The sequence below is a fragment of the Anas acuta genome, chromosome 4 (genome assembly GCF_963932015.1).
Source record: "Anas acuta chromosome 4, bAnaAcu1.1, whole genome shotgun sequence".
NCBI lineage: Eukaryota > Metazoa > Chordata > Aves > Anseriformes > Anatidae > Anas > Anas acuta.
The window spans coordinates 44,321,988-44,349,061 of record NC_088982.1 but is presented as its reverse complement, the minus strand read 5'-3'; the positions used below and the strand labels follow the sequence as shown (position 1 = coordinate 44,349,061).

Genomic DNA, 27,074 nt, shown 5'->3' with positions numbered 1-27,074 from the left:
ATTTACTAAGTGACAATGAAAGCTGAGGGTTTTCTGGCATCCTGCTTATTGAAGTCATTTCAGAGCAAAGCGCGAGAAGTGCTGCAGCCAGCTTAAGGAAGTTTGGAATCAAGTGGCCAGAGCAAGGAAGGGAGGTGGAAACCACTTCTTAAAGAAAATAGCTGTTAAACTAACACTGCACCTAAGTGCTAGTGACTTTGTCAGTGTGAAGTCAACTAATTTACAGGTTGTATCACTTCTTTCTTCACTGACTTCTAGTGTGTTGAATAACCTGTAGCTGAAACGGGGATGCTGTCGTCGGTCTCTTGAGAGAAAGTTGAGAGATTTAAGTTCATGAAATGCTTTTTTTCCTGTAAGAGTTTTCAAAACAGCTTTTTGTAATAGTTGGACATTGTATAAAAGGGAACATAGGAACCAAGTTTCTCCATTCCTGTGCTTTCTTTTCAGCCTTCCGCGAAGTACTATCCATCTAGGTGTCAGTACACAACGTCATAGTTCAGCCTGAAAAAATGAAGGTGATAAGGGCTCTATCTTACTCTTTCATTAGGTGTAAAAGGCAAAGGAGAGAAGGTATTGCATAGCTCATGGACACCGCTGGGCTAGAATCAGTAGCTGAGGAACAGGAATAAAAGGACAAAAAGAAAACATAGAAAAATAGCACCAGAAACTGAAGGAGAGTCTGGAGCAGAGTAATTGAACAGGGCTGGAGATTTGTGTGATGTTCTGCTGGAACATTTGACCACTTCATTGTTCCAGTGCTTTATTTCTTCAACTTAAAAAGTTTGAAAAAGGGGAATAGTAGATTTGCTTTTGACTCTGGGTCTCTTGCCAGTTTGCTTGTGTTGTGTTTTTTCTCATTAGTAGCTGCCCGCAGGATTCAGAGGTATTCTCGAGTTTCTTCAGCTTGATGTGCTGTGCTTGCGCATCAGGTGAACTGCAGCTGCCTGTCACAGTTTTCTTTTGTTTGCAGCAAATGTAGAATTAAAATAGTACATTAAATTCACTTTAATTCCAAGCTTCAGTTCGCAGCTAGTACATTTTTATCATGTTTGAAAGGGTTCACACTCATGCATGGATAATCTCTTCTCAGCTGATCTGTGGTAATGCGTTAATTTAGTATCAGTTCACAGTGGATCTGAGTCTCTACTTTGGAGGGCAGGGGGAATGTCCTTGCTGGTAAAGGAGGATGAATCTGTATTTCAGCGGGGCATAAGTTAATATGCAAAATGAGTTACTGAAAGGGACTGATAATCTGGTTGGTGAGGAACTAGACAGTTTGGTGATCTCTGCTTTCCAGCTGCGAGCAGGAAATGCTGCTCTTCTCCTTTTGCTGCTGGGTTCTCCAGCTGACCTCTTTCTCTTTTCTATATTTTTTAGGTAATTCTGATCTTGAGAGATCAAAATGATCCCTCTATCAATTCCCTGCATATTCTCTTCAGGGTTCTGGGTCATTATATTTTTACACACAGATTTTTGTACCAAGTAAATTGGGATATGATAGAGAGACTCTTGAGAGCAAATTTTTTTTTTTGGTGCAGTGCCACTAGTATATTTGGGCTGGTTTGGTACAGCAGTGCCTTGTTTCTATGCAGCTTATTCATTTGCCTGCACAAAGCAGGCTCGTGCAGTGTATCAACTGGGAACTATTTGTGTACTGGTATTAGAAGTCCTTCACAGAAAGAAGCTTGGGACCACAGTCACCGTTCAAGAATAGTTACTAGTGTAGTTTGCTTTGCTCACAAAAGGGTTGGTACTCTTTCTACACATGGATAGGGACCGGCATGAACATTAGGAGAGCAATAAGGCATGTGTATAATCTAAGTGCTACTGCATTTTTCAGTATCTGCACATTATTTGGAGAAGGTGACTTTAGAAACGTTGCAGTGCTCCGCTTTATCCATTTGAGGGCAGCTGTTCACCAACGTTAAGAACCGTTGAAAGAGTGCCTGGGATTCTGCTTTCTGCCTTTCAGTCTTTCTATACTTGGAAATATTTAATTTAGGCCTCTGCAGGTCTTGAATTGTTGCATCACCACATTAAAATGTCATAAGTTCACGTAGTCTTTCAGCAGGATTAGTATCCAAAACAATTGTGGGCTCTAGGAGAAGATTTTGTGAAGTTTGTGAGTAAGCTGCTTTTTGCTGCTGTGATAAATTATTACAGCTATGCCTTAAAGCCTCCCACAGTCAAGTGTTCTGAACAAGCAAGGGAGTTTCACAACATTTTATTTCTGGTAAACATTTCCTAAAAACCTCTGCTAAAGGTTCATGTTTAATTACTTCAGAAGTTACTGGTGCTTACTGCATGCTTTCACTTTACAGAGGTGTCCCCTCACTGGACCCACAAAAAGAAAGACGAGTCTTCTGCCTTATTAAGCTTATAGTTAACTGTCCATAGCAATCTCAAACTAGTATTTTCAAACGCAAGTTTTCAGGCACTTTTATGCATCTAAATAAAGTAATATGTTTTCTGACATGACAATGGGTAGGCACTTAAAAAGAGCATCATTGGAAATCAGTCCCAATTTGCTGAGAAACAGGATGCTAGAAACATGTATTACAAAGCAGGGAGGCTCAAATTTCTGTAGTTTCACGTTTGTCTAGTTTATACATTCTCTCTGTATAATATTTAAAGAAAAAGCTTTTAAAGATAAAAGCAACAGAGCTATTCTTTAAACTTTACAGTTAGAGCTTAAATGAGAAGTATATGTGTAATGAATACAAAAATAAATTATATATAATATGTGCAATATATTCCTAACACTTCTAAATAGCCAACCCTCTCCATTTTTGTCTTCCTCTTACTGCTTAAATTAGGCTGTGTTGTATTTTCAGGCTAAGGACTCTCACTGATTAAACGTTTATAGCTGCCCAGCATAGCTTGGGGCCCTTGAACATTACTGTAAGACAATTAATACCTACAATCAGTAATGTGTCATGCATTTAAGGCTGAAAAGGAATGATGATGCATGGGAGCAAAAATGGGCTGACAATATCTGGTCTGCATTTTGATGATGCCAAAAAAAGAGGGGGTAAGTGGAGTGGGCAGAGACAAAAACTGAAGCTGTTCCTTTTGGTGTGGTAGAGTGTAAAATTTAGTGTAGTCACTTCGCATATGACAAAAAAGTAATCCTTATTCTGCTTTGGCTTTATCCACTTAGTAAGTAGGCAACTCTGAAAGTGAACATGGTACTTTTTTTTTCAGCTAGAAGCGTGTCCCCATGGATTTACTTTAGAATATCTGTTTGTGAATGTTTGGAAGTTACTGAGGAAAAACTGACATAAGCTGGCACTCTTACCTCAAACCACACAGCAAAGTGAGGTCTGATAATCAGAGCTCTGTCGGGAGAGGAACGAGAATGATCTGTGACAGGAGCCTTGCGCCACGAGTGGAGCTGGGAGAATGCCTGGCTCCCCGACTGCATGCAGAACTGTAAACGGACCGAGTCGTGTCCCTGTTCTCCACATTGGTTACGAGCTGATGTAAAAGGAGGAGTAAGACTGTACACTGGTATGCTACTAGGCTCTGATACCAACTGATAGTGGCTGGTATTAAAATAGAACGATCTGCCACGCTGTCTGATCTTCCTCTCAGCAATTGCGCAATGAGACAGTCTCTTAAAACAGTTTTTCAGCAGTTTTTCATAGCACACATGCATGTATTTCTGTATGTGATTAAATGAAATTATGTATTCCTTAAACTAGAATCTGAGGCTTGCTTTGTGCGTTTGATAAATACTGTGTCTCATCTTGTCACGTTACATACCCACTATTTAAATATTAAATTACATTAATAGAAATACATTTTGGTAAACTTCCCACTTTGCTGGAACAATTGAGACAGCAACTGGTACCTCAGAAATTGAAAACTTTGATTTATTGCTTTATTTTGAAAGATATTTCAATAGAGAAGTGTGAGTTGCTTGGTTTTCCTCTGTTCAATCTTTCAAGGCAGAAATAAAACGCCATGTTTGCGCCCTCTTTGGAGTATTTCAGTAAGGCTTCCTTGTCTGAGTGAAACTGAAATCCTAAGACACCTTTCCAAAGTCTTCTAGCCAAGTTAAAGTCTAATACTTGTATAAAGTACCAAGTCCTTCAGAATGAAGCTATAAAGGATGATCTGATGATACCGCTGCTAAGTGTAAGCTAATGATAAACTGATTTTTGGTGTTTATAGGATGAAGTATAAAGAAAGAAACAGAGGAGGTCTTTTTAGAAGAAAATCTAAATCTAAAGCTTGCTTTGGAATGGTATTTGAATGGAATAGTAGTAAAGAAAAATAGGTGGATGAAAACACTGTGCCATCCAGCATTCTACCCCAGCATTTCCACATGCATCATCTGTAAAGAAATTTAAAGTTCTCTAAGAGGCATTTTCTTATAAGTAAATGGTTGCTGAAATGTATATACACTGAGTGAAACATTTTGGGTTTTTGTGTTTTGTTTTTTTTTTTTTTTAAAAAAAGTATTCAACAAGTAAATGTGTAGTCGGGGAGGCCCTTTATATGCAAGTGAAACATGATGACAGGTTGGCTTTTTTGAAGGGGAAACAAAGAGCTAAGTGGAGATGCTAATACAGGCATATTTTAATGCTGTCTTTTGTCAAGTTACAGTGTTGTGCTTCAAGCATTAAAGCATTACTACACTCCCTCTTTTGCCCTTACATAATTATACAGTTAATTATCTTTGCCGGGTTGTGCATAAAGGGACACGCAAGATTTCTTAATGGTCATTTATTCACTCTGTTTTGGGCTATACTGGCTCAGTTCGTACAAGGGCTTTGATGGCTTTCTGCATCTTTTATCAGTAATTTCATAAGACATTTTCACAGGCTTTTGTCTCTTTCTACTTAGTTTTGCTCAAAAAGGTTTTCAAAATTTGAATACATTTTTAAGAACCGCGTTTAAGTATAGGGGTTGAATAGGGTTGTGGGAACCTAACAGCATTGTAGGGAAGCTAATTTGTACCAAAAAATGATTTAAAATTGAAGTAAACTAATTGCAGGTAATCTGAGTAATAAGACACGGCTGTTTTAGCGTGCTTTGGTGGAGTAACAACTTATTTCAGAAAATGGCACTCAGCTGGGGTTGTTGCTGAGAGCAGCCTCTCTCCATCTCCTTCAGGGAACAACCTTCCTGCAGGAAGGGGGGCGAAGGAAAACTAGCTGGGAAACTCAAGGTGACTCTTCCCACACTCCTCACGGAGAAGGGACTGTGCCCTTCTCCTTTCCACCAGTGTGATGGAAGGGGCCTGCATGCAAACCCGCCAGAAAAAGGGAGAACGCTTCAATGCCACCGGTGCCTAGAGCCAAAGCCCCCACAGCAGCAGGGAGCAAGGGGGTGCAGGCTGGGCTGCCTGTACGTCAGTAAGGAGGGCTAGGAAGAAAACTGTAGTCTTACTTCTGATTTCCAAAAAAAACCAACAATATAAAAACACATTTCAAGCCAGTATCTTCACTTTGGGGGACTCCAATTTTTTCCTACTTTTTCTTTCATTTCATTTTTAAACTTCCAGACTTAGCAATACATTGTGATTGCGGAGGTGAGAAACAGCAAAGCCTGGGTAACTTTTGAGTCACTAGCTGTCAAGTTTTTATTGAAAGTCTCCAGAAGAAGCCTGCCTGGAAAGCGGTGTGGCTGGTCCTGGGGTAACACCATTACAGTGTGAAGGCTGGAGTCTCCTTAAATTCTTTCTCTGAAAGGACATCACCAGCTCATAAAATAAACCAATTTAAAATAAAGTAAAAATTCTTCCTTTAAAGCACATGCGTTAACGTCTGTGGCACTGAAAGCTCGTGGCAGTTACATGATTTTCTCCTTGGTTTTTAATCTCCGGATCCCTTTTCAGAGAAGGGTTCTCCTGACATGGCAGGGGAGGTCCACCAGCTGTGTGACTGGCAGGAGCAGTCTGCCTGCCCCTCCGTCGTGCGATTCCTGTCTATACTAGGATAGCTCGCACTTCACTGAGCAGCAGACAGGTCAGGACACTTGGCAGGAGAAGGTTGAGAGACAAAGGCAGAAGGCTGTGGGGAGCTGGATCGCCACTTTGAAACCCGTTTTTGAAGGAAAACATGCAACTTTAGGAGCAAAGGTTTTTTAGCAATGTTCATGCATTATTAGTAGACTTGACAGAGTAAGAACAGTAAAATGTCCAAACCTGGGAAAACTGCCATAAACCATGGCTTGGTTCCTGTTGATCTTAAAAGTACCAAAGAGCCTCTACCACACCAAACTGTGATGAAGATATTTAGCATCAGCATCATTGCCCAGGGCTTGCCCTTCTGCCGTAGGCGGGTAAGTGTAAAATTCTTTAAAACCTGAATTTTGATCACTTTGCTTGTGGTTTAGTGCTTTGTCATGGTGCATTCGTCCCATGAAGAAATAGTTATCTGTACAGCGTATTGTCTCGGGGTGCCACAGAAGAGCCCTTGGGTCACTTATCTCAACATTTTTTTTTCTGCTTCATTTTAATTAAAATCCAAATATGTTTGTTGTAGATATTACTCATTTACAGGGACACGTCGGAGATTATTTTATAGGTGCAAACCATGTAGATGAAAAAAAAATATATAAAAAGAAGTGCATTTTTAAATTTGTACTTCACTCTTATTTGCTGTTTTAGGTGCTGTAGGATTTTAGTTGCAGGCAATCACTGAGTGCAGTTCTGAATTGCACTGGCACAGTTGGGTACTAAAGTAGAGAATTCAGAGATCTTAAACTCATTTAATATTTAAATGTTTTTAGTAATAATTCTTAAAATACGGTTTTAATACTGTAGTAACTCAGTAGTGGAGATAAAAATTTTTTGCTGTTACAGAAAATAAAAATAGCATGTTACTATGTGGAGGTTGCGATATAGTTTATATATAGACAATCCCAGCCTGACAGACTATCACGGGTCTTATGCTACAGCTTCAGGAACTATATGGATAATGTGGCTCTTAAAACACAAAATATGAGGGGGAGAAAAAAGTATTTTAAGTTTTGTTCTCTCCAGTACCTAATATAAAATTCCTTAAAAAAGCTGCAAATCAACTTATATCATGATTCTGTTACGTGATTTACATATTGCTGAGCTCATGCTCTCTAAAGTCAAATTAATTTTTTGTCTTTATTACTTTTTGGAACTTTTTTCAATAGAACTATAAATAAATTTATTCATCGTAATGAATATTCCCCGCACTATGAAGTTTTCTGTTGCTACTGAGTAAATATTAACTCCATTTATTGATGCCAAGTTTTAAAATCTGGTTCAGCTTTTGCAAATGTGCTGACTTCCCTTGAATGTCTAAATACCCCTTTTTAGTGAATTTACGTAGTTAAATCATAGATGACATTTAAATTTGACAAGATTGCCCTTGAAAGGTTGATTTCTCCTTACTGTGTTGCTTTGAGTATCTGAGAACATTTCTTGTATGTAAAAGATACATGGTATGTATTGAGGGCTAGCAGTGTCATATCAACCTGCAGCAGTGCAAATATTAGGACGTGTATATACAGTGCTCTGTCATATGGTTGCATTTCACAAAAAATAATGTTTTTCTGAAATTCAATACTACTTGTGTGTTCACTGGATGGCGAATAGGAACATTTCACAAGGTTGAAATTGATAAAGTAATCATCTCTTAATAGGCGTTTTCAAATTTTTGGTGTGCTTTGAGAATGGTTTGCCTGAAACTAAGCATTCGGAATACATTTTGATAGTTCTAGTTCCTTTGTCTCTGATAAAGCATAGAAGCAACATAGAATAAAATTTTTTCCATGAGTTTAGTGGATGTTCCACACAAGTCTTATTTTAAAGAAGTAATGGGAATATTAAAAAGTTATGCTGTCAGCATGGAAATGCTAATCTTGCGTATGTATTTTCTGTAGTGAGCAGTGTGGCTACGCATTAGCTTATTGCAAATATGAAAAGACGATTTAAAAAGCAGTTCTCTGAAGAAATTCCATTGTTATAAAATGATCACGGTCTCTCAGTTGTCCTGTCCTAAATCATGTTTGAGCAGTCAGTTTCATGAGTTGGATGTTTTAGGTTTATAAGAGTCCTAAGAAGTTGTTCAGCATCTACTTTTATCTTTAGGATTAAGCTGGAAATTAATAAATGCTGCAAGCATGTATTTTACCTTCAATTTAAGTTTTACTTGTCTTCTGAAACTACTAGTTCTCAGTCTGATGGCAGCTGGTAGTGGAAAAGATGAGAGGCTCCACCATTACTCTCGTGCCTTGCAACGTATTCAAAGCCTGCGTAGAGCTCTCAGCGATCACCATATTGGGTTCCTTCCATGGTAGCATGCGTTGGCTGCATAAAAGGTCTGCGTTTTCATTTCTACATATCCAAAAATAAAACCCAGTTTGGTATCAACAGATGGGAGGATCGATGCTTTTGTTACACAAATATATCGTTTTATTAAATGTAGCTAAAACCAAAGAAGTATTTTCAAGTAAAATTGAAGATTGTGTCAGAACTCCTCTGGTGTGCAACTCTTTTTTTTAATTTACACTCTTCATTTAAGAAGTGATGCATTGAATTATTCAGCATTGAATGTTCAGACCTCAAGTTGATATACTTTAAAACATTGGCTAGGGTTTGCTTCTAAGTTATGAGCAGGCAATGTGTCAATACCAATACTGACTGCTCTCTGGTAAGTGTATGACTGGGCTGTTCAAACACTGACAGGGCTTAAACATTATCGACCTTCTCCTTGTTTGAACTCATTCCTTCTCCTACTTCATCGTGTATTAAACCGAGCAAAACATCTTTAAAATGTGTACTGTGATCCCTGGAAATAAAACTACTTCCGTTAGGGGAGCTGACAACCCATAGCTTCTGCATCCTCTGCATTAGTTATATTGGGCTTCTATCAAGAAGGGTACTATAAATGGTCACAGGACTTAACAGTTTGCCCCTATGCATTTTGTCAGTTTGCTCATGTAGTTAAAACACTTGCCTGCAATACCCCTAATCGGAATCCAGTTAAAAATAGTATTACTTAGCATTCTTTGTGTAGCTCTTGAGAATAGCTTTGTGCATAGCTCTAGAAGCACTGTACTCGCATGATAAATACGTGCATGCCTTCAAAATGTTGCTGAAAGCATTGATGCTGGATCGTCAAACATAAACACAGCTATGGTCCTCTTTAGCTGTTAACGTATCTTTTGTAGGCACTGAAGTGGACTTTGCTGTATATTGTGAAGGAGCAGTGAAGCCCTTTAACTAGTACACACTTCAGATATCATATGTCACTTAGCTCGAACTGCAGCTGATCACTGAACATACTTAGGAGACAGTCATGCATGTCACGTATGTTCAAAAGCAAGTGCTCTATTTTCTCTATCATAGTAAATGCTTTCAGTTTGTTATGCATTGGTCTGTAAATTAACTGTATGATTTTTCCCCATAGGCTGTTCTTAAACCACTAATGATGGAAGTATTTCTCCTTTCTAACTGTTCTAATTCTTACCAGATTCAGAAGCTGTACTTTAAAAACAGATTGCTTCCCTCTTTAATTTCCACATTTCCTCTTGAAAATTCCAGTACTTGTTACTGTTAAAACTTGCTATATAACAATTTCACCATATTGAATATACATTTTTTGAGAAGCAGTAATAAGCCGAAGAATTTGTGAAAATGCCTTTTGCACTTGCAGCATTTCTCTATTTCAAGCGGCTTAAAGTAGAGCTGAATTGTTGCAAAGGAGTTTCAGTGTGCACCCTGCGGTATTCTAAACTGGAAAAGCTGAGGTAATAAATGTATCCATTTCCAATGGCCCTGCTCTCGGAAACAGCAGAGATTCATTTATACCGTGCCATTTCGTGAGAATAGTTTTTCTGTTTCACCCTTAAAATGTATCTGACAAAATTCAGGCAATTCATCAACTCAGTTCATTAGTGAAATGCTTCCCTTTGTCAGATGTACTTGTACATGAGGTGAACAAAGATAAAGCATTTGAAGATTGATTTATTTGCCAGCTTGTAGACAGTTTTGTATGTAAAAGCATCTACTGGTTTTATGCGTGGCACACTGTACGGGTCGACTTGTTACTGCAGTAGAGCATTTGGAGTGAGATGCCACTTCATTTTCCTGCCTCTGCTTGATTTGTATGCACGTAGTTGTTTCAAACACTGATGTGCCTTATGTGCAAACATCTTCACTCATTTGGACTTGGTGATTTGTCCCTTCATTTCTGTATTAAAACAACCAAAACCACCCTTTTTGTCGTTAGTCAAATCAAAGTAACTGCTTGTGCCAGCACTTCAGCCACACAGTCCTTTCAGTGTTTCAGGAAAATCTAATCCTGACATTTTCTGCAACAAACTGTATTTCTTGCTGGAGTAAAACATGTTATTTCATAGATCACAGCAAGAAGTTACTTAATGAACCAAAAACTATCTAGTCCTCTGGGAAATGCTGTGTCCTCCCATCTTAACTAGGGAAAGTACTTCTCTGCATTTCAGCTGGCTTTGGATCAGGTCCTGAATAAAATGAAAACCAACTAAACTATTTTTCTCTTTAAGCCCAAGTGAACAAAGTGTTCCTTCCCTGTAATTCCTTACCATTTGTTAAGAAGAGACCATCAGAAGAGCATTAAGGAGAAATGAGTATGTGTCTGCTATTGGACAAATAAGAGCATTCCCACGTGCCTGTGCCTTCTGCAGGAGACTCCTTGCTTCTGGGCTTTGTGGCAGGTAACCAGCATTGTGGCTGCTGGTGGCAAGAAGTTTTTTTAAGTGGCTGTCACAAGTTATTCTCTCAAAGCTGATTTAGCCTTTACTTCACTCTCTGTGTTTGTGTCAGAATTTGTCACCCTGATGGAAGCACGGATCATGGACTGATCAGCTGATATCTATGAGAAGTTTGTTCTTGTCCCCTAAGGTTGTTTCTCATAAGGGAGGATGTCCATTGCTCTGTAAGTAAAATATTCCCAGAAAAGCCATTCATACAGAGCTTTTATTTCTCATTCTGTTAAAAGTATAACTTATATTTTTTTAGTGGAATGAAAGGAATGCTGAAAAGTTAGAGAAAGGGGCAAACCTAAGTCTTGTTTAACACTGACTACAGGGAAACTTACTTTAGAATGTTAATAATCTTGAATAATGAACTACTTCCTATTAAAAAAAAAAAAAAAAGTAAATGCAGTATCTTCACTCTGAAGCTTCTTTTCCTATGCCTTTCATCCCTTTTCACAAGGGGAATTGAAGTACTTCCTGAGTGAGGTGCTAGCCCTGAGGAGAAGCAGTCTGTTGCTTATTTGCTCAATGTGGAGCAGTGGCAGTTGTCTTCTCCCCCCCCCCCCCTTTTCTTTTTTTGTTCTTTCTTCAATTATCTCCTTCATTGGGCTTGCTAAACAGTTGACTCAGTTCTGTACTTGAGAGGAAACAAAACAGGAATCACAGAACTGGAAAAACACTAGGCAGGTCCTCAATTCCCTGGCTAACTCAAGGTAGCTGTGGTTAATTTGGGGTGGTTTGGCCAGGCTTAGCTGAGGCTCCCCAGGGACTCCCAGGCTGTGCTTACGGGAGGTGCACTAAGCCACCCCACTGTCCACCTTTTTTCTTTTTTATCTATGGAGGCAGTCAGTTGGTAGCCAGTGTTTATGGCTCTGTCAGAACTACATGCATGCAGAAGCATGCTCCTGTCTACCTCTGTGGGGTGCTACAGAAGCTCTGGGCTTAAGATAGCCATTTGTAGGAGGGAGCATTTGGTTTGCTGTTCAAACAGCTGCTCCTCCTGTCTCATGGGGGGAAAAAGTAAATTGCTAGCTAGAATGCGCACATCTAGTCTAACCTGCTGTACTGGGTCAAAAATACTTGGGCAATCTCTGAAAACTTGCCTGTTCTTATTTTTTTAATCTTCACTGCAACACTCCCAGAGACTGTTTTTTTTCAGAATATTCAGTGATCCTCTGTCACCGTACTGTCTCTGAGAAATGCTTTTATATTTAAATTGTACTACTTATTTCTGGCCAAGATAAAAGCAGCAGTAAGAAACTCATTTGTATTTAACATGAAGAGAAAGTGGTTTTTTTTGTGTGTGTGTGGTTTTGATGTGCTTAAAACTTCTATTTTTCGTGCAGTGAGCAATGTTACTTAGACTGATGTGCAGGTGCCTATGCTAAAAGCATGTTAGGAAGATGCTGAAGTCAGTCACTTAAATTCAGGAGGTGTCAGAATGAGGCTTGACTGGGCAATTTTATTCTTTTGTGCCCGGTTGTTTAGATGTCTTTAAAAAGCTTTATTGTTATTAAAGCTGAGCTATTGAAACATGCTGGATTGCCTTTGTGAAAGCTCTTTACCTTCTTAAAGTCGGTCTGTTTTATGGTGTCAAGCTATGGAGGCTACCACAGCCAGCAGAAGAAAAGAAGGAACAGGAGACAGCAGCGATGCCATAAACTGACCCAGCTGCCTCTTCGTTGATTGATATACCTGAGGGAAAGTTATGAAATGTATAATTAAATACTTCATTTATTGCTTTGAAACCTAATCACCTTAACCATGAATCTCCGTTTTCTTTTTATTGACTCCCTTATATTTCTAAGTAAACACTTCTTGTCTTCCTACAGCAAGCGAAGCCCTTGTAATTTCCTGCACATAGCTGTTCAGGTATGGGAAAGGGTCATTGTGCAGGACTGACTCGTTATGCAGAAACAGAAAGAAGGCAAATAAATTTTAACCGGCCTTCTTTGTTCTGATATTTCCCAGCTGTTGAGTGGAAGTCCAACCAAACCAAAGGGGAATGACACCCAGGCGAGGCAGAGGCCGGGCTGTAGCATTAGCATCTCCCTCACAGGTCTCTGCTGCCTAGCACACCAATTGGTTATTGCTTCTTATGTGACAGACTGTCACTGGCAGAGAGCGATGGTTTTGCTGCTTATAATAGTTCCACTCATCAGACCAAGGAGCCTACCCCCTTCATAGTTTCATTGCTCAGCTTGTGTTTTTCTTCAAAACTCTGCTTTACACCTTGGTTTGCTCTATCTCAATCATCCTCCTTCCAGTTTTAGACCTAATTCTGCTTTTCCCCCCACAGTTTCTCATTGAAATCTGTCCTCTGTTAAAAGCAGGCCCTTTTTTCCTCTTCAATTTTCACTCCATCTGCACTCCTGGTACCCTTATTAGTCTTCGTTTCATGTTAAAATCATTGTGTGTAATTTTGCATAGGGATAATGCTGAAAAGGGGCAAGAGTAGCACCTTTCAAAACTGTATTCAGGTATTTTTTAAGGTTACTCAGTTGCTTGAAAAAGCAGTAAAGCAGCACTGCAGCTGCTGTGACTTTTCCCTTTGACTTTTAGTCAAAGAAGTCTGTACTTTTGATCTATCGTGTCCTGAAAATATTTTCTGAGTAACTGGTTGGGTTACAAGGCTTCTTGGTAAGAAGATTGAGGTGGCTGTAGAACACGTGTGGTTTGATCACACTTGAGAAAAACTTCTAGTTACCTGTCAAGTGGATGTGATTTTGGTAGTAGAACATGCAGTCTATGAGGTAGGGTGATAAATCTTAAAACTTCAGTTGGGAATTGCAAACCATGTACAACATTTTTAACGTGGATTTGCGGAATGCAAGTGCTGGCTGTGCATGTTGTAAGAAAATTTGATTCTGTGCAAGATGATGCACAAAATCTGATTTTTAATAACATTGTGACTACTGTAACATTTCAAATTAATAGGCAAATCATTGTAAAATTCTTTTGTTTTTCGTTTCTTTTGTAGATCGTATTCTAGGGTATTCCAAAATCACCAAATCCATAGGCTCTAAACTGATTGATAAAGGGAGGAAAGAAGAAGATTGAGTTAAAATGCATAAGTATTACTGAAAGTCGAAATACATATTTCTGTGTATTATCTTTCCTTATAAACTGAGTTTAGCAAAGCTTTATTAACCCAACTGATTTTATACTTACTATGAATGGAACAAATACTTGGTAAATGCTTATCTGTTAAAGTTCTTTGTGAGATAAGGAAATGTTTTTTCAGGGAATGGTGTAACAATATGGCAAAGACAGCAAGTGTTTTGTGTTGTAATTTGTAATCCACGCTGCATTTCAGATCATTTATTAAGCTTGTATAAGCTGCATTGCTTTTCATATACAAGATAGAATTTTATTTGAAGGTTGAAAAATAGGAGGCAACTTGTGTGTGGAAGACTCAGGAAGGTAAAAGACTTATTTTAGGAATCCAGCGTGTAAATATATGCAAATTTGAGACCAGATATTTCAACATATGTACCTTTCTGTGGAATTTCTAAGATTACATTTGACTTCAGTCTCAGTAGTCAGCATATATTTCAGCCTATAACATAGTTAGTATGTAATAAAGGGAACTGATCACAACATACTGCTCTTATGAGGAAAGATCTCACAAGGCACTGTATGATTTAGAAGCCCCAATCTCTCTCTCTGCATACACAATCACAGTCTTGAAAAAGATAAGTTTATTTACAGATTTTACTATTGGTATTATCCTTAAAGCTGTATGCAACCTTGCCTCTGCACAGAATGCTTACTGCTTGTAGAGATGAAAGACAGAAGACAAAGTAGAAATAGAGGTGTGCTAGCTGCTAGAAAGAGAAAATTGTTTCTAGGATCACCGGCCAATAGTATGTAGGTGATACAGTACCATTCCTTTTCTGAAGGTCCTCTCCCAGCGGAATTTTACTTTCTAGGTGGAAAAAAGAAAGTAGAGCAGATGCTGCAAAGGTATTTTTGGTATGTTTTTAGACCCATTCTTTCTGCTTACTCTGTGCTTAGGTAGGCTTACTACTATACTTAAATGGTTAAGATTTTCTTGCTCTAAATGAATCTGCACGATACGGTGTTCTGTAAGTACAAATGGCAGTGTCTTCCAAAGCATGTTGCTATTAATAAACCCTAACACAAGATTACTTCTCATGATAACCACAGCAGCTGGCAAGAATGTTTGCAATTTTAACATATTTGCAGCACCACTACATTCCGTCTTGCATTTCTCCTGTGGTTCGTTGTCAGTGAAATTTCAGACAGGATTCCTACCATGAATTTTTTCATGGCCTCAGTGTCTCTCCCTTCTTCTGCCTTGCCACCTTCAAATCCCATCTAGATACCAAGCTATCAACCAAGTCTGCTGCTGTCTAGTGCCTGTTCTGTCCACATAGCTTTTCTAAAGCATCTCTCTTTACTGTCCTGCCTTTTTACGCCCACAGTATTCCTCTCCTTTGTCTCTCTGCGTATGCTGCACGCTGTTCTGGTAAAACCCTTCCTGCCCACGCACCTCCTTTAATGAAACGAGGAATTATCTGTAGCTGGCTAGTCTAATATTTCTTAATTAGGCCAGATAAACCATCAGGTTGAAGAAATATAAAAATACGTCTGCTGTAGCAGCCAGTAATTAATTTTAAAGCACAAGCATTTAGGCTTAAATATAATAATTTAAGTATTAAAATACTACATGTAAATCAATTTTCACTCCTTACCCTTGCTTAGTTATCACCAGGCAGATAGTAAACTCTCACAGTTGGTAACAATTTCTTTTCCTTGAATAGCATTCAGAATAGATGCTTGTGAACCTTTCTTTTTTTTTTTTTTTTTTTTTTTTTAGGAGGAATGTGTTTTAAAGAATACTAATCTTCTGTTTGTTTCATGTGATTGACATCTGTTTGCCCCTTCCTTGCAGTTTCCACTCCCACTGACACTAGAAATAAGTAAGATTACCTAACAGATGCTGCACATGGCTAAAAAATAATTATACAAATTAGAGAAAGTGGGGCTACATCATCCCTTTAGCCTATGGCAGGGTCTATTGTGTCAGTGCTACTGCTGGCTGAGATTTATCTAATGGTATAAAATTGCTTCTGGTAGAAATTGTTAGTTTTCTCATCATGCTTAAAATATCATTATGTGTTGAGGTCACTTTGCACTATAAAAATTTGACATTAATTGCAATTAATGCGGGGGCTGAAACTAATTTCCAGATTTATTAAGGACATATGTCCATAGCAGTACTTCTTCGCTTTAGAAAGAAAATGGATTATAGTAATAGCAGCTTTTTTGGTCGGTGCCTAGCTCGTATGGAATATGTGGATTAAAATTGCAGAAGTAGATTAGTTTTATGGTTGGTTTGTTGATGTTTTTAAGAAACAGCCTCCCCAGCCCCATGTGTTAGAGAAAGCTTTTTATAATTTTATTGGCAATGTTCCATTTAAAATGTCAGAGAAATTACTGTAAATTTCTTTTAGCTTCTTCTCTGTTCTCATTTTCTTGCTGCATAAAGAGCTGGTCATCCTGGGGGGCAAACTTCAGCGAGCCGTAGCCATTACCTCTCAAAAGCAGAGGAGACAGCTTGAGCAGCCTTTCTCCAAGCTGTGCTAGTGATTGTGGATCTCCTGTTGGTAACTAAAGTCGGCTTTCCAAACGGTCCGAATATCCTGCCGCCTTACTGAGTCAAATCTGCTCTGAGCAGTGGATTGATGTAGATCACTTTCTGGACCTGGCGCCTCCTCAGCGTATTGCGTCTGCTCAACCTGTCTCCCTTGGTTTGTTCTGTGCATTCCCATGAGGGGCTGCATCCAGATGTCTTCTCGTTTTAGTGCCCGATATAAAATGAATGCAGCTGTCTTGCAGACACAGCACTAAGCCCCGCGCCGGTCTTGAGATTTCTGGGAAAGCATCCAAACTTCTGAGAGGGTCAAGAGGAAATAGTTTCCTGTTCTGAAGTGCTGGCCCATTTTAATTTGGAGGCACAAGTGAATGTCTTAGATGTCCAGAAATACTGCATATTTGTCTGTTTATGGCCGTGTTTAGCAGGTCCAGCCTTACTTCTGTTGAGTTAGGTAGAGCTTGCATCAGAAGTGACTCTTCTTCCTGCTTCGTGGTGAAAGTAAATCGTAGAAGATACCTAAGACATCCTCAGGGAACCAATCCATTCCTGCAAACATGACAGCAGGGAGAGGCAGGTGTGGAAATCTGCTTTTTGCCCCCCCTCCACCAGCACACACACCATGATTTCTGTCTTTTCCTCTTCCTGACGCAGAGGGAAACATGCTGTAAAAATTCAAACTGGTTGCTGAAGTGCAGGAGTATTAAAAACCATAACTCGCGCCTCTCCGTTAATTTGAAGTGCCTTTATGACTTTGGGGACCTAATTTATAGAAACAGGTAGCATTGGCAGCTTCTGGCAGTGGACATGTAGAATGGACGAGTTCATAATTGCTGAAAATTTTCAGCATATTCTTTGGGCTTCAGCAGACAATTTACGTCCCCTGAGGTTATTCAGACATAGTTACCCAGTCATAATAGGTACTGCAAGCCTAATAAAACTAATCTTTCAAGAGACATCTGTGTTTATTTGCTCTTAGCGTTGTCTGTCTTCTGTGTATATATGTTGATATAAAAATTGAGATGTTATTTAATAATTGGCCCTCAGGCATTGTATTTTCTTGGTGATTTTAAGATTTGTAATTCAGATTTGCACTACTTAAGCGTGAACAGTATTACTGAACAAAAAAAAATCTTTAAATTGAACTGTCTTCTCTGTGAAGAGAGAACTCTAATCTTCATGATATAAACACCAGAATGTGCAGTCTTTTTACATATTTTAACAAGTGACTGTCTATACATAGTGTATGGTATTTTTATTTGTACACTTATGTATATGGAAGAAGGTAAATATAGTCCTTTTCACAAAGGTTTTATGTTGACACAGGTCAAACCTCACTGGGGTGAAATGTGCGACAACTATTGAGAAATATAGTAAGTAGAGTTCTAAACAGTAGTTTAAAATGTATTTTAAACTCTTTTCCACTGTTTCTCTACACTTAATTTCAGCTTGTTTGTATCTCTGAGCCTTCAGAACCACAAAGCTTGGGCACCTATTTGTGCCTTCTCATGCCTTGCTGCGAGGCAGCATACAACACCAACTTTGTTCTTGACCAGTTTTTCTCATGTTCTTCTAATTTGGCATAAATTCGAAGCTTTGATCTCTATACTAGTTTTAACTTTTCAGAGTTTTAAAAAATATTTTGTGTTTTGATGGTATATGGACATATGGTGAACGAGTATTCTGTGGAGAACTCGGACTAAACAGTTGAGAACCTGAGGTGTTGCCTTTTTTAGCTTATGAGGAGACTTCTTTGGGGGAGGAGAGAAAGGAGGTGGTAGAGAAAGGGAATTAAATTCAAACACTGGGACTTGGAAGAGACTGTATTGCTTTATAGATGTTCCTAAGTTCTTTTTCTAAAACAAATGCTGAAACTAAGGGGGAAAAATTACTTCTGCAAAATAGCCAGCAAAATGAAAGCAAAGGAACAAATCACATTTTTTTTTCCTATATGTTGCCCCTCCATATTGTAGGTACCTTAGGAGTATACTGTTGAACTATTTTTTTTTTCCTATCTTCGAATTATCTCAGCATTATCAATAGGCTTTTTTATTTTCTCTCAAAGAACAGAAAAAAAAAATCAGTATGCATTCCATGGAGAGGACATACAAATGTATGTTGTCTTTGAAGAATAAGAGTGTCAGATATTGGATGTGGCATTCCAAAGCATGTAATGACACGGATCACAAAGCTGTTGCCCTATTAAAAGCCTAATATATGCAACCATCTTTGTATTTCTAAAAGAATGTCAGTTGCTACTTATAAATATGCTAAAAACCTTTCTGAACTTCTGAATTCCTTTGACAGTGCTTGAGAACTTCATGGTCTATTTTTAAAATACAATATATAATTTTCATTCAGTAGTGTGCAATATTAAAGCTAGTAGGTAATTGCTTCCTTTCTTGCATTTGGAACTGGGGAGTCATAGCATCTTGTTATCTAATACTACTTAATAATAATGCTCAGCATACATACACAGATATAGATGCTGTTTCTTTTTCTTCCGGAGCTGTTCTTCAGTGTGAGTTTAAGATTTCCTTCTAGCTCCTTGCCAATAAGTTGCAGCATTGTTGCTTTGAAAGAGTCTGCCCTTGGTTATTTGTGTCTGTTACAGACATCAAAAACTGTATCAAACACACAGGTTTTATCTGGACTGTGTTAAGTGCAACCTGGCGACTACTTTGCATAAATGGACAAATTAGTAAATTTAGTAATATTATCCTAGGAGAGCAAACCTGAAGTTTTCTCCCTTTTCATTTTTCTTTCCCCTTAAATTATCTTCCTCTAGCTTCAAATAAATCAGAGCTTTTCAGTCTATATGAAATCTTAGTTTTCAATAGGAAAAAGTTTTAAATAGGAGAAACACTGGATACGTCTTCTAATGTATTATAAATGTGTTTTCTCCCGTCTTTTGCTTCCTGACCCTAAAAATAACAGAAGCGTAAATTTCCCCAGCTTACCTTTAGCACACTGTTCCTATTCTTCCTCTGACAAGAGGGAAGACAAGAGCCAAGGTTTGGTTTTACGTAGTAGTTTTATAAGCAAATCTGGAAACAAAAATAATTGTACTTTATTTCTTTCCTTGTCTTGTTCCTTTCACCTCATGGATGTATGCTGTCATATTCTCCAAGCCTGTAAACAGCTGCTGCTACAAATTTCCTTCTTTTCTTGTTTGACTTGGAAAAGCAGAAGTTGTTTGTTTACTGTCAAAATAAATGGAAAATAATAATAATAATAAAAAAGCTAGCACTGAATGCTGTTCATGGTTCAAGCTGCAACAACTGACAGTTGGAGGTCTATGGAGTACTAAAGAAAAAATGTTTCAGGAGCTGGACACTTGGAATATTGTGGCTAGTCCCTGTTCTAGAAGGCATCTAGCACAAAGTCAAAGACAACTCCGTGTTTTTCTAATTCCTTTAGGAACAGCACAACCCCCTTGAGACCTTCCTTACCAGTGAGCCTTTAGGAATGCATTTGTTCTTGTCCAAGTGAAATTCAGTTGTTTCTCCAGTGTGGCTATCTCATTAATAAATAGTTTCAAAATCATGTTTTCAAATCTGAGGATTTCAAAATCCTTAGATTTTGCTGTCCAAAGTACAATTGTATATATTTATTAGATACAATTTTTATATATAAATGGAACTGGAGATAACTGAAATTAGCCTATGTTGCATGATTATATATATATCCTTAGTTGGAATGAGGAAAGAAATTACATAGGATATAGGCACCTTTTTTTTTTTTTAAATGTACTTTTGCTTTTGAAAATGCTCTTGTCTCTTGAGTCCAGATAGTATTAATTGGATTAAGATTTGGGAAAAGACAGCATTTCCATGCAGGCATAATGGAAGGTATAGGCAGGAATTTGAAATACTGACGCGTAGAAGTTTTCTGTAAGGAGAATTTGAGGGCACTACTTTGTAAAACAAAGTTCATTAGGTGTTGAAAAATCACCACTACATTTAAAGTGCAAAATTAGTTTATCTTCATTTAAGAAAGAGAATGTTTGAGCTCTGAATAACAGTTGTGTTTATTTTCATAAAAATAGAAAAATCTGTAAAGGTTTTTCTCACCTAAAACCAAAATTAGAAGTGGACAGGAGCATTTGGTAGGCTAATGTAAATGAAAGTTTTGAGGGATTCAGCACATCTACACGCAGCTTGATCTTTGTGCGGTATTTAGGTGCGATTTGTAACTTCACAGTGGTTGCTTGGAGGGAAATAGCATTTCTCCTTCTCCAGTGGATGCTTCAGATTCAGAGGACGTTTAGTGACATTACAGTAACCGCAGGGTTAGGAGCAGTAGGCACTGCCACACCAATCCCAGGCTTGTGTCATAGATACAGCATTGCTTTGTTGGCTGCAAATGAAATGAGATATGGGAGGTGAGACTGACAAAAGACAGGGCAGAAAAATGATTGGCTATAGTACCAAGCAGCCAGAGCTATATTGCTGGAAATGGGGCTGTTTCTGTGTAGGTATGTCAGCAAAAAAATTTTTGTGGTCGTAGAAGTTATTTATGTAGTACTCCCTGGTTGGCCATCCCAGCTGACAAGAAATTTATATCATCTTAAAAAGTGGTACCGTAGATTCGGCAGTGAAGTCTCTCAAACAGGGATATATTCTTCAGAGAATACATCATGACTTGTTTGAGAATTCATTATTTCATAAAAAGGCCTGACGCCATGTGTTGGACATTGGACCTATGCACTCATTCCTATTTTAATGTTGTTTGATGCCTTGCTTGCTGAGTCAAAGCTGGACTGGTTGCAGTTACGGAGAGCTTACCTCTAGGTGCCACCAGTATGATAGAAATACAACCCCCTGCTCTTAACCTTTCCATTTTTTTCAGCCTTTCGATTAACCTGACCCAAGTTCTGAGTAGCAACCTCTTAGAGAAGAAACCTCTGAAGAGGGCGTGGTCATTCCTCTGAGTGCAAGCTTCCCTTCCCTTCCAGGAGTTGGGCTCATGGTCCTTTTGGGTCCCTTCCAACTTGGGATAGTCTGTGAAAGCTCTGAATGCTTCTTTTAAGGGAAAGATCCCTAATAGGATGGAGATTGGCACTTACGTAATAACTCAATAAACCTATATGACTAGCCAGAAGAGAGAATAAAACACATGATGGTCCATAAAGTGTCACTGAAATAACTGTTTTTCAAAGTTTTCTGAAAAACATCTGGCCTGTCTAAGTCTTTGTTTCTACCTATATGTAGTCAGAAGAGAAAGCTTGAATTCAGTTGTTCTATTGTTAGTAGAGAATCCTTTGGATATTGTCTTTATGGTTATGGAAAATGGATTTTTACTAAACCTTCTGTGCTATTACTTATGATCTTTTTTGCTTAGAAACTTTCTTGCAACACTTGGTTAGTAAGGGGATGTACTACCCTGATCTGGGTGAAGAAGCTGTGCACGAAGTCGTTGTAAGCTGGATTGCTAAATACATGGTATATGGATAAACATACAGTGTTACAATTACAGGAACGTAGTAAAATCTGGATCGATGGCGCCACACAAACACTAAAAACAATGTGAGCTCACACTTATGTGTCCTTTTTATACCATTATTGTGATGAATGCAAATTACACAGTGGTTTGACATCTCTAAGTGCAAGAATTTCTGAAATACATCACTCTGAGAGCTGTTTCCTACTCTTTTTTGTGACTGTTGATAGTCCAAACTTGATTTTTTCCTCTTCCTCCTTGAAAACATTGTGCTTATATGCAGGTGACTTGAACAGTCTAATAGACATGGCATTAGTCTGTGATGAAAATTAAATTATCACCAGACTCTGCTAAGCTTAGATGGATTGTTGGCCTGACCCAGGGAGACATTTGTGATGTTCCTGCAAACCATAGCATATCTAAAATGTCCCATGGATTTAATAAAGTGCACATAGAAGGAAGAGCTCTGGTGTACCATTTATTTAAACAGCTACCATGTGAGTGTAATGGACAGAATAGATTTAGGGTATTTTATATGCAAAAGAGATTTTCTAAGGCACTTTTTCTACTTAAGGCTATGCTTATCTTAAATACCATATGAACATTTGTAGAACATGACATGTTTTAAGCATGAATTTTAAAAATCGCAAATTTTGCCATTCTAGTTGTTTTAAAAAATACTTGCTTCTGTGCAATACAGTGGTTTGCTTTATGGCCTCAATGTATAGGCATTTTGTTTTCATAATGGAAAATATAACGGCGGCTCCCAGTGATGTTACATAAGCCCCCTGGCATCCCTTTTATGCTGGTTTATCACTGACAGAGCTAAGAGGCACAGCAAGTCTTTGTCCGGGCTAGGGAGGGATTTCATAATATGGGGGAAATCCCCAAGTTGCTGTAGTAATCTTTTCTGCAGAGACCATTTTTCTAATATTGAAATCTTAATTGAAAAGAGATAGAAATTAATTTTTGCAATTTATTTCTATGTTTCATGGATTTTCTGCAGAAAAGTAATCCCTGAATTTGAGGACATGAAAATGTTAGGTAGTTTTTCCAAACAACTTGTATATAAATATATATAATGATTCTATAGCATATACTGTTATATATTATTAGCATGAATGAAGAAAAATAGGAAAAAACTTGTGTCAGGTCTGGATAGAAATTGTTAACTGTAACATAACGGTACTACACACAACCAGACAATATTAATTTTTAAGACGTTTAAGAAATTTGTTTATTGAATACATTGACTTTTATCATGCTTTCCTCCTTCTTTTTTTGAAGGCTAACCTTTCTCAAGTGCAAGCAAGGCACAGGTAGTGAAATACGAAACAGCTTATTATGCTTTTGTCTTGCTTACGTGCCTGTAGAATATTCAGAGACGTAATACCTTTTATTATTTTATTGTTATTCTTCAGAAAATCATCACAAAAAAATCATCTTATATGTAGTTTAAGAACAGGACGAAGATTGGGTTGGCAGTCCTAGCGATTTCTGAAGATTAGTATTCAGTTTGCAACTGAATAGCTCTGCTGCATCAAGAGGGTAGAAAACTATGGATTTACTCGCACCAGCATATAATGCATTTCTTGCTTTTGTACTTGTATTTGGTTTAAGTTCTGACTTCTGAAAAGTCTGTCAGATTAAATCAGCAAGAAGGTTACCCAAAACTAAGGTAGTAATCAAAATTTTCTAGTTTTCACAGAAAACATCTTGATATCATCCTACCGAGATGTTCAGAAATTATCTGTGACTCTACGTGTGTCTTGACTTCAAGATACAAACATGTACTGATTTTTTTTATACAGCTCTCAAAGTGTTGTCTCTATGAGAAAGTTAAGCCAACAAATCAGCAAGCACAACAGAAGAAACTATTAGAACACTCTTTGGAAAATATTTAGCCAAAAAAGTCACGCTTAATGCTGTTATACATGGTATGAAGAAGCATAGAAAGTGGGAATTTAGGACTGTCATATGTCTAAACTTCTGTGGGAGTATACCCTGGACTAGTACATCCCAGAGTTAGGGGAAATGATCTTTATAGATCAGCTATGCAGTCATGCTCTGAAAAGTCATCCCCATTCAAATAGAGTGGGCTTGTCTGGCTGGTGGTTGTGCTGATGTTAATCTGGTGAATTTGACTCGTTGAAATATGGGACATCTTTTTATTTTTTTAACCAATCTGAAGTCTCTGGCTGAAGTGCAACTTAATGTTACCCGAAGCAAAAGCCATACACCAATGAGAATGACAAGTTTAATGTTAAACTGCATGCAAAGTATCAATTGAATTTTAAGTCAGAAGAAACAGGATGCTTGAGGAAAAATTGTATTATTTTAAAAGTTAAGGGAATAAACAAGTGTGAAATAGCTTTTCATAAACAGACATTCATAAACGAATTCCCATGCCAGTAAGTGTTTATGATAATGGAAGTTTTATTGTTCCATTCTTAACTTAAAACTCTGATAGGATATCCATTTTAGTATGTACTTTTTTCTTTCAGAGAAAAAGTTTTATTTAACTGAATTGTTTGTGTTATTGTAATAAACTGTGTAATCAAGGTAGTTTTTTTTTAAGAGAATGGACTAAACATGTATTTCAAAGTCCTTTAAAATATAACATACACTGTAGTGATACTCTAATTCTCTTCCTTTATCTGTATGTTTATTTATTTATTTCTTGGGGGGGGGACTGTTAAATACAAAAATAAGAATAAGGACAGAGTTTCACATGGTTACCTTGGTTCACTTTCAGTAAATTCTTTTGCATTTTGCAGCTTGTGGTGGTGTTCCTGTAGTGGACGTGTAGGGGCAGTGTGGTGCTGTCTATAAATCTTCCTGTATTTTCATCTCTTCAACCTGTTCTCGAAGATCACAAGCCGAAATATTACTTTATCTGTTGTGTACTTGCTTTCCTTTTAAGGGAAATATGTGAATTCTTTCAAGTTAAAGAAATATCCCAGAAATGTCAATACAGTTGAGATCATTCTTGTTTATAGTGAGTCACTGTTTTCTTCTGAATATTGTTTATATTCATGAATATAGATAATCAGTATTTTTTTCAGGACTGTTGGTGTCTAAAGGTTTCCATGTGCTAGAAGCACATGGAACTTATTTGCAAGTGCTGGCAAACTGTAGTTAAGCTTTAAACAAAAAGGGCATTGACAGAACAACTTCGACTTTTGTTTGTTTTTAGCTTCAGATATTAAAGTACATTTGAGGATACCTCTTTGTTAAAGGCAACTGTTGGATGTGCGTTGTCTGAGGCCCTGCAGAGCTGAACTGCTAGAGATGTTTGGTGTATTTGCTTAAGTAGAAGAAGTTGGTATCCAAAGCAGGCGCCGGCTCACACTTGAAACTGCCATTGCACAAGGAAGGGTCATCATTCTGGGATGTATGGTCTGAAACAATGATTATTTCTGATGTCATGGTTTAGTTAACAGAGACAACATTCACTCCAGCCTCTTAGTACAGAGTTCCAGTTAGTGTAGTTGCTATTCTGTCCCGATGGTACAACAAGGAAGATTTTGAGGTTAAACTTTTGGGGAGAGCGAAGCTTAGCTCTGCCAGTTGCAGTAGCAAGCTTTCTCTTGAATACTGTGACAGAATTTTTTAGGGTTTTTGTAGGCAACTTTGATTATGTTGCTGTGAATACCTAATTTGGTTTCAAATTAGTAAAACACTGAATCTTAGAATATTTCATATAAGTCATGTAGGACATGCAAAAATCTTGCATTTCTCAAGTGAAAGTCCTCCAGTATAAGTGGGGCTTTCCTTCTTTATTGACTCTGTGTTTGCATCCCAGTCTGTAGGTCAGGACCTGAGCCTGGAAAGATTAAAAAATGGTATTGAGGAGCTCAGGATCCTTTGAAGATGATAAGCAAGGTAAACTTGAAGATGATAAGCAAGTTAGTAGCATAGCAAATGCTATCTAGATACGGCACTTACATCTGTTGTACCAGGGGCCTTCCTCCTGGCGAGCTGAAAAAATTTGTATATCTGGAAGGAACCAAAGTCGCTTGGGCAGATCATATTTCCATAGAAAAAGTGTTTTACTTTTGCTTTGTATCAAATCTTTTCAGTTACGTAATGTGTTAAAGCAAACTGTTTTTATCCTGGTGCATATTAAACAGTTCAGAGATCAGATTCAAATATATGAACTGAGAGTGATATTTATGACAATTTTTAAGTAGAGAAAATTACAGGAGTCATTATAATGACTGCTAATGCATAGGCTGAAAAGTAACAATTTTTTCAGCTGCTAAGTGTTTTAAGGTTAACTAGTCATGAGTTATTGTTTTTATTCATCTCTGAATGTACAAAACTGTGAAATGCTACCTGTTTTGTCATTTGATAAACTATTTCTTATGTCCTTAAGATGCTTGAAATATTAAAAATATTTTGTAAGGTGTGCTAGAATTCTCCGGGAAAGATCAAAGTACACATTCTTTTACTGAAATTCAATTGATTTGACCTGCATTAAATTTTGAAATTAGGTGGAGACTTCCAGTGAACTTCAATAGTGATTTTTCCTTCGATTTGTTATGGGGTTATGATAGACATGAGCAATAAAAATGTCATTTGGGTATGCCATTGTATAGCTGCATGACAAGCTCTTTGATGCCCTGAGAAAATTGCTTTCTCTTTTTTTGTTTATTCTAAGATCACCAGTTATAAGAAGCCAGTAACACAGCCAATTTTGTATGTGTGTTTAACTCCCGAGGTGTGATGTGTAAAGGTTAAAAGATTATATGTGCTTTTTGGGGAGCATTATGATGCGTAATTGAATGATGACCGTAGAGGTAATATCTTTTTTTCTCCCTCAGATGCTAAGTTTCGCTCTTCACCACTTTTGGAAACAACACTGTATTTTTCTTTTAGTCTGTCTTACTAGATGAATATTTGAAAACTACCTCACTAGCCTTACTGCCACAAAAGACAAATGTCAGGAAGCTGAGGGCTTGAAATATTAAGGCTTTTAGAGTCGGAATTAAAATAAATAGATAAAAAAGCCACACATATTAAACTTTTGACAAAGCGCTTGTCTGAGCAGTGTCCGTGCCCCATCTTTTTCCATGTTGTTTCTTAGAAAGCATTGGCTGCGGTTCTTGAAAAGCCCTCGTAACACTCACCATTGGGCAATCACAAACAAGAAAAACAAGCGTGTTTTCTTGTCGGCTTTATGCATCAAAACTGCCTACTTCTTCTGGGCCTGCCAAGTAGATGCATGCAATTTCAAGTGCAAAAGTGCATGTGCAATTTTTAGACTTGATGCAAACAGCGTGTA

The 27,074-nt window shown here is 37.8% G+C and overlaps 1 protein-coding gene across 3 annotated transcripts in view; it reads left to right on the top strand.

Moving 5' to 3' along the window:
* FBXW7 (F-box and WD repeat domain containing 7) overlaps positions 1–27,074 on the top strand; it is a 164,454-nt gene that overhangs the window by 81,024 nt on the left and 56,356 nt on the right. The window contains exon 1 of one of the 3 annotated variants that reach the window (XM_068680963.1): positions 5,957–6,291. The exons of the other annotated variants lie outside the window; for them this stretch is intronic. Within the exon in view, the coding sequence (XP_068537064.1) occupies positions 6,145–6,291 (147 nt within the window). The 5' untranslated portion in view covers positions 5,957–6,144. Of the gene's footprint in view, positions 1–5,956; positions 6,292–27,074 lie in introns of those variants that run through there. 3 annotated transcript variants of the gene reach the window in all.